General features: G+C 22.1%; 2 protein-coding genes across 5 annotated transcripts; one reads left to right on the top strand and one right to left on the bottom strand.

The window, feature by feature from the left end:
- Positions 1-686: 686 nt before the first annotated feature.
- LOC102672508 (aldo-keto reductase family 1 member A1-like) lies at positions 687-2,981 on the top strand. 2 transcript variants are annotated; one of them, XM_006621768.2, is made up of 7 exons: positions 687-895; positions 1,425-1,510; positions 1,619-1,783; positions 1,846-2,049; positions 2,126-2,242; positions 2,340-2,734; positions 2,810-2,981. In XM_006621768.2, exons 1-7 carry the CDS (start codon positions 781-783, stop codon positions 2,856-2,858), a joined length of 1,131 nt encoding a protein of 376 aa, XP_006621831.1. In that variant the 5' UTR covers positions 687-780; the 3' UTR covers positions 2,859-2,981. The 2 variants fall into 2 exon arrangements, with proteins under 2 accessions (XP_006621831.1, XP_006621832.1); XM_006621769.2 differs by lacking the exon at positions 687-895 and adding an exon at positions 1,167-1,270 and having other exon boundaries at positions 2,810-2,978.
- Positions 2,455-5,872, bottom strand: LOC102672727 (DNA replication licensing factor Mcm5). Of its 3 annotated transcripts, XM_006621771.2 has the most exons (9): positions 5,611-5,845; positions 5,445-5,458; positions 5,203-5,327; positions 4,569-5,076; positions 4,161-4,507; positions 3,630-4,063; positions 3,294-3,565; positions 2,998-3,230; positions 2,455-2,854 (listed from the first exon to the last, which is right to left on the bottom strand). In XM_006621771.2, exons 1-8 carry the CDS (start codon positions 5,760-5,762, stop codon positions 3,001-3,003), a joined length of 2,082 nt encoding a protein of 693 aa, XP_006621834.1. In that variant the 5' UTR covers positions 5,763-5,845; the 3' UTR covers positions 2,455-2,854; positions 2,998-3,000. The 3 variants fall into 3 exon arrangements, with proteins under 3 accessions (XP_006621834.1, XP_006621833.1, XP_006621835.1); XM_006621770.2 differs by having other exon boundaries at positions 5,203-5,458; positions 5,611-5,872; XM_006621772.2 differs by lacking the exon at positions 5,445-5,458 and having other exon boundaries at positions 5,611-5,844.
- Between the last annotated feature and the right edge of the window lie 1,029 nt (positions 5,873-6,901).

The raw sequence follows: 6,901 nt of genomic DNA, 5'->3' as shown, positions 1-6,901 counted from the left end.
TATTAAATCAAAAAAATTAAATAGTTATGGTAAAATTATTAAAATCTATTATATGTAATATATATAATACATTAATTTTATAAATTATAAAAAGAAATATGATACAAATTAGAAATTTAAAAATTTTAATTCTATTATTATATATCAATATCATAATTTCTCATATAATTTTTTTTCAATTAATAATTTTATTAATTTCATTATATATGTTATAATATTTTCTTATTTTTGTAATATTATATTAATTTATACTTTTTAATTATAGTTTATCATATTTTTTTTATTTTTTTGATTTAATAATATATTATTGTTTTTTTCATGATATTAAATAAAAAAAAATCAAAGATTTATTAATTTTACAATATTACCAACAGTGTAATAGCTTAATTTTGTTCATAAGGATAATTTTCATTTAATTTATAAAATATTATTTAAATTTTAGTTATATTTTTTATATATTAAATAATAAAATTTTATAATATGAACGTAACGTATTGATATATAAATTTTAGTATAATTTTCATATTTTATATATATAATATTATTTTCATATTGTTTAAAAAAAATTAATTGAACAATTAAATATATTATTTTAAATGATCATTAGAAAAACCATGAGTCTTGAATCTATATTTTAATTTATCTATGATTTTAATATAAAGCGGGAATATAATTTATATAAAGTTATTTAAATTCTAAATTTCTTAAATCTTATTTATGACATTTTATACTATTATATAAATTATAAATTTTTACGTGTTTATTATATGTCCAAAAAACATGCTTAGATATCGTAATTATTTATTTAATACATTAACTAGCCAATGTATAATGTATCAATTTGTCAATTGTTTTTTCATAACAACTCAACAGCGATTTTTGGTACAATCATCATGTAAGTATTATATTTAATTTATTTAAATTTTCTCATTTAATGGTTTTACTTAATTTTAAGTACAAATGTAAACTTAAATATATTATATTTCGTAACCGACTAGTTTGAAAATTTACAATATGAATGTTTTAAGATATTTTAGTCTGAAATACAACAAAATTTGTATTTCTTTCTATGTTATGATATGAATAAAGATATTTTACAATATCCAACATAATCTCTGTTAACAATCGCAAAATTTACCACAGATCAATAAATGACTGTAGAACATATATGTAACTCTTTCTCTATAAACTTGAACTTATGTATTCAGAACAGTACAAGTCTGATCTAACTTTAGAAATTGATTTTGTATCCAAATAGCACTTTTATAAAGTAGTTAATTTTTATATATATAAAATAATACTAATATATATATTATAATATTTTATAATAATCTAAAATTGTTGTAATAATTTGATGATAGGAATACACTAATAAAATATTATTATAAATTATTTAAATCAATTTTTACAAATATTTTTTACAGCAGATCAATTGAAAAAAGAAAATATGCAAACAGTACAATTATTGTCAGGATATGATATGCCCATTGTGGGTTTAGGTACATGGCAGGTGATTTAATTATTACATTGAAGCTAAAATTATTTTAAATTTAATTATTTTTTTTTATGTATAAATTAATTTATATTTTACATTTGTGTAATATTGAATATTTCATAGGCTAAAGCTGAAGATATTGAAAATGTTGTGACATTTGCTCTAGAAATTGGCTATAGACATATTGATACTGCATTTAATTATAATAATGAAGAAGCAATTGGAGAAGTGTTAAAAAAATGGTTTGAAAAAGGTGGAAAACGTGAAGATCTTTTCATCACTTCAAAGGTAATATATGTACACAGAAAACAATTTATATACTTAAAAATAAAAAATTATTTATTTTTTAGTTACCCCATTATGGAAATCGACCATCAGATGTAGAAAAATTTATTAATTTATCACTAAAAAAACTTGGACTAGATTATTTAGATATGTACTTAATCCATATGCCTTTTGCTTTTAAGTTAGATGAAAATGCTTATAGTCCAGCAGTTCATGAAGATGGAACTTATGTATTAGATCTTGATACAAATCCTGTTTCAGTGTGGAAGGTTTAATATTATTATTAATGAATTTTAATAATAAGTGTTAATAATTTATAATTCATTATTTTTTAAATTGTTTTAGGAAATGGAAGAACAAGTAAGAAAAGGTCGTACAAAATCTATAGGTTTAAGTAATTTTAACGAAAAACAGGTGTTAGATATATGGGAGAATGCACAAATTAAACCAAGTAACTTACAAGTAAGTTTGAAATAAAAATAAATTATTATACTTCTTTTTAATGTTTTTATAATAAGAAATATATATATAAATAAATCTATATTTTAATTATTATTAGATAGAATTACATGCATATCTACAACAAAATTCACTTCGACAATTGTGTCAAATGCACAATATCATTATAACAGCCTATAGTCCTTTGGCATCACCTGGAGCTAAAATTCATCTTCAAACAAAATATAAACATAATATTGAAAATTTCCCAGATCTTCTAGGACATCCAACAGTACAAAAAATAAGCGCAGAATATAAAAAATCACCAGCACAAATTTTATTACGTTACTTATTACAAATAGGTGTTGTTGTAATACCAAAAAGTTCATCTTTAGAAAGAGTGAAAACAAATATTGACTTATTTAATTTTTCATTAAAAGAAGAAGAAACAAAACTTTTAAGTACTTTAGACAAAGGTCCACGTGGAAGAATTTTTAATTTTTTGTTTTTTAAGGGGTAAATATATTTATTAAAAATACTTCATTCCAAAGAATATAAAAATATAAAATTCTTTTATCTGATTTGCTTTAGGGTTGAGAATCATCCACATTATCCATTTAAGGATGAATTACAATCCTAATTAAAAAAAAAAGATTAATATGTAGTTTAAATATATACATATTTATATATTGAAATGAATGAAATATGGACAAAATATGGAAACTATATATAATAAATAATAAATATATCATTAAAATGCAAATATAAAATGTCATTACATTTCAGTGTAATCTGTATAGCATTTTACGTTGCATACGGTGTTGAAGTTCCCCACGTCGTATCATTGTATGTATAACTTTGTAAATAGCACGTTCTGGATATGCTTGTTTTACAAAATCTTTAACAATATTTTGCTCTGATACTTGATTCCCAATAGGAAATCTACGTTTCAATTGTTTTTCAATACGTGATAACATTTCATGATCTTCATCCGAGGTAAATCCTTCTGCACCTAAATTTTTAAAAAATAGTATAATAAAAAACAAAACATATTATTGATTTCATTCTAGATTACCAGCTAATGATCCAGACATTGCAGCATCTAAAGTAGATACTTGGAAAAGCCTAAGTGCTTCATTCACGTGAATTTCTGTAGCAAAAGATTGCAATTGCATTTTAGCTAAAGATTCCGAAATTCTTATAATAGCTTCTAACTGACGAACTGTTATAGGAATGGATAATCTTTTTTCTGTGTCTTTTTCATGTTCTCTAGTATTTGCTCGCATTACAACATAACGATTTTTTAATTTCTCTCCTGCCTCTTTACTTAGTCTTGGACCACATTGACTGTAAAAATTATATAAATTAATAAAAAATAAATTAAATATTTTAAAATAATGAATAACCTTACGTTCTACAATAATGAATGTATTTTTTTAAAATATGCAATGGCAATTCTCCTTCAGCAGATTGTTCCGTAACTTGTGTAGCATTGCAATGAATGTTCATTACATGTTTTGCTAATGTTACATCTTTATTTAATTCGTGTTCATCTTTAACAATAAATATCATATCAAAACGTGATAAAATTGTTGGCATAAAATCAATATTTTCTTCTCCTTTTATATCATCCCAACGTCCAAATATTGAATTTGCTGCTGCTAAAACAGAACAACGAGTATTTAATGTTGTAGTTATTCCTGCTTTTGCAATAGATATTGTTTGTTGTTCCATAGCTTCATGTATTGCAACTCTATCATCCTCTTTCATTTTATCAAATTCATCTATACAGACAACACCACCATCTGCAAGAACCATAGCACCTCCTTCCATAACAAAATTTCTCTAAAAGTTAAATTTATTAATAAAATTAATTTTATTAAATATTTTAATAAAAATGAAATAAGAAATATATTACTTATGGAAATTATTAATAACTTACTGTTATGGGATCTCTTAATACTGATGCTGTTAAACCTGCAGCTGAACTTCCTTTCCCAGATGTATAAATTGCAACTGGTGCAATTCTTTCTACAAATTTTAATAATTGTGATTTAGCTGTACCAGGATCACCTAACATTAAAATATTAATGTCTCCTCTTCTACAAAGACCATCAGGCATTTTTTTTCTAGAACCACCAAATAATAAACAAGCTATAGCTTTTTTTATGTCTAATGCACCAAAAATACTAGGAGCTATACTTCTTGCAATTCTTTCATATAAATTAGAATCTGATGCAAAACGTCTAAATAAATCTTCTTCTTCATTTGTAACACAAGAATGAGAACCTAAAAATCATAAAAATAAAATAAAAAATTTATATATATATAATTATATATGTAATTTTACCATTGCCTGTATTTTCTCCATCTATAGAAATACCAATTACTCTTATATATGGCGCTCGAACACCAATTAATGCTTTATCTTTTCCTCCTCTATTACCAGTAGTTTTAGTAACTTTTTTAATTGAATATATACCCAAAATAAGAACTCTATTGCCTGGTACAACTCTATCGCATAAATAACGATCACAATACAATTGTAAATGTCTTGGCATTTCACCTTGTGGAATTTGATCTGGTAATTCTTGTAATTTGAGAACTTGAAAATCAACACAGTGACATTTATCTGGCATTATAAAAAATGGATCCAGTGGACATTTTGGTCGTCCTGCTTGTTCTGTTGTACATTTTCTAGGTAAAACATATCCTTCTAAACCAGGTTTAATTGAAATATTACTTTGCATACTTCTACAAGAACGACATTGTATAGCAATTTTTGTTGCTTTTGCTCTAATTCCAGATGCCGAAATAATAATACCAGGTATTTTAATAAGTTTAGAAACTGCATCAGGCTAAAAAAATAATGTGATTATAAACTAGAACAATAAACTATATAACAATAAACTATATAAGTTTTAATTCTCTATATAACATTTTTTTTTTTTAAGTAAAGTAAATAATTTCAAATTAAGTCTTACTTTGATTCCTCTTAAGGAACTTGGATGTGCATCTGAAGATAATAAAACTTGTATGTCTTCAACTTTTTCTTCGCCTTCTGGCCTTGGAGCTGTAAGTTCATCTGCTAAATCTTTAGCAGCCTCTTCTAAAATAGGTAAATATTCAGTTGGATGCTTATATACTTTTTCTGCCAGTGATTCATCAAAAGCTGCTAAATCTTCTAAATTAATTTCTATCCAATATTGACTCAAATTATAATTACGTTTTAAGATATCTCTGAAAGATTATATTATTAATAAAATATATTGAATATTATATTATGTATATTATTTTAATATTATATTAAATATTATTTTAAAATATACTGTTTAAAATATAATTTTTAATTAAATATTTATGTATTGGAAAATTATAACTTATTTAAATACCTATATTTATAATTGAAATTTCCTTCATGAAATTGTCTAATAAATTCCATAAACTTTTTTTTTGAAAATTGAAGATTTGTTTGAGTATCATTAGATTCATTTACTGAAAAGTTATCAGAAAAAAATATTCCTGGATCATCAAATCCTTCCATTTTGACTTAATTTTTTATTGATTTTAGTAAAATATAAACATTCAATACTATATAAAAAATATTGGCGGGAAATACTTTATCAATATTCTTCGAATATTATAACATAAAATAAGAAAATAGAGATACAATGATTTAGTTATATTTGTTTATAGTTACATATAGTTTATATATTAAAATATATATAAAATACAAAATTACAATATTATAATTATTAATACAAAATTATGTATAGAATACAAAAATTAAAATAAACAAATTAAATAATATTTATATTAAATTTAGATAATATATTATTATAAAATTATTAAATTATTCGATACTATTATCGTAAGAATTATTTATAAGTAGAAAAATATAAAAAAAATATTCGGAAAAAATACAAATTCAATTAGTTATTTTTAATAAATCCAATGGAAAAAAATAGTTATTAGCTGAAAATTTTACATTCAAATCAATTATATAGTAATATTATAACAAGCGAATCAGATACGAATAACTGCATTCCTTTTTTGCTTTTATGTAGTCTGCCTTTATAAGAGTGCCATCTTAGTATCAGTAATACATAGATTCTATCGAGAATTTTCCAATCTACTGTATGTACAGTTTTTAATCGTATATAAACTAAAGTAATTGAAGTGTTTGTTTCATTTCTTATTTTTTTATGTCTCATTGGAACACTGTTTAAAACAATATTTATAATAAATACCTTTATTCTTATAATTATTTTCAATTTATCTAAAAAAAAAGAAACTGATGTATTACGTAAATTGTTTTAAACTTTCTTTCTAATAAACTGTTCACTATAGTAAATTATTATTTTTTAAAAAAAAATTTTTTGTAAATTTAAAATGTTAACGGTAAACTATGTTATTTCAATGAATTTTTTATTTTTTAGTTAAGGTAAATAAAATTTTCAAAAATTAATTTTATAATATTAATGATTTTAGAATGAATGGAAAATTAATTATAATGTTAATAAAAATTACTATAACTAAATTTTTTATATTATTATAATTAAATTTATTTTTATAAATAAAATATTCAAATTTTTATCAATGTTTGGATATTTATAGAAATAAGATAAATTAAAACGAAATATAAGAATTAATTTTTTAATCTTAATTTCATCACATATGTTG

This window comes from Apis dorsata, unplaced genomic scaffold (genome assembly GCF_000469605.1).
Source record: "Apis dorsata unplaced genomic scaffold, Apis dorsata 1.3 scaffold_638, whole genome shotgun sequence".
NCBI classification, from domain to species: Eukaryota; Metazoa; Arthropoda; class Insecta; order Hymenoptera; family Apidae; genus Apis; species Apis dorsata.
This window is presented reverse-complemented; position numbering and strand designations above follow the sequence as displayed.

Coding starts and splice junctions, on each gene's coding strand:
- LOC102672508 (XM_006621768.2), top strand. CDS start 781: ATGCTTAGATATCGTAATTATTTATTTAATACATTAACTAGCCAATGT. Junction 2,050..2,125: donor ATCCTGTTTCAGTGTGGAAG/GTTTAATATTAT, acceptor AAATTGTTTTAG/GAAATGGAAGAACAAGTAAG. Junction 2,243..2,339: donor TTAAACCAAGTAACTTACAA/GTAAGTTTGAAA, acceptor AATTATTATTAG/ATAGAATTACATGCATATCT.
- LOC102672727 (XM_006621770.2), bottom strand. CDS start 5,762: ATGGAAGGATTTGATGATCCAGGAATATTTTTTTCTGATAACTTTTCA. Junction 4,508..4,568: donor TGGAGAAAATACAGGCAATG/GTAAAATTACAT, acceptor TATGATTTTTAG/GTTCTCATTCTTGTGTTACA. Junction 4,064..4,160: donor TATTAAGAGATCCCATAACA/GTAAGTTATTAA, acceptor TTTAACTTTTAG/AGAAATTTTGTTATGGAAGG.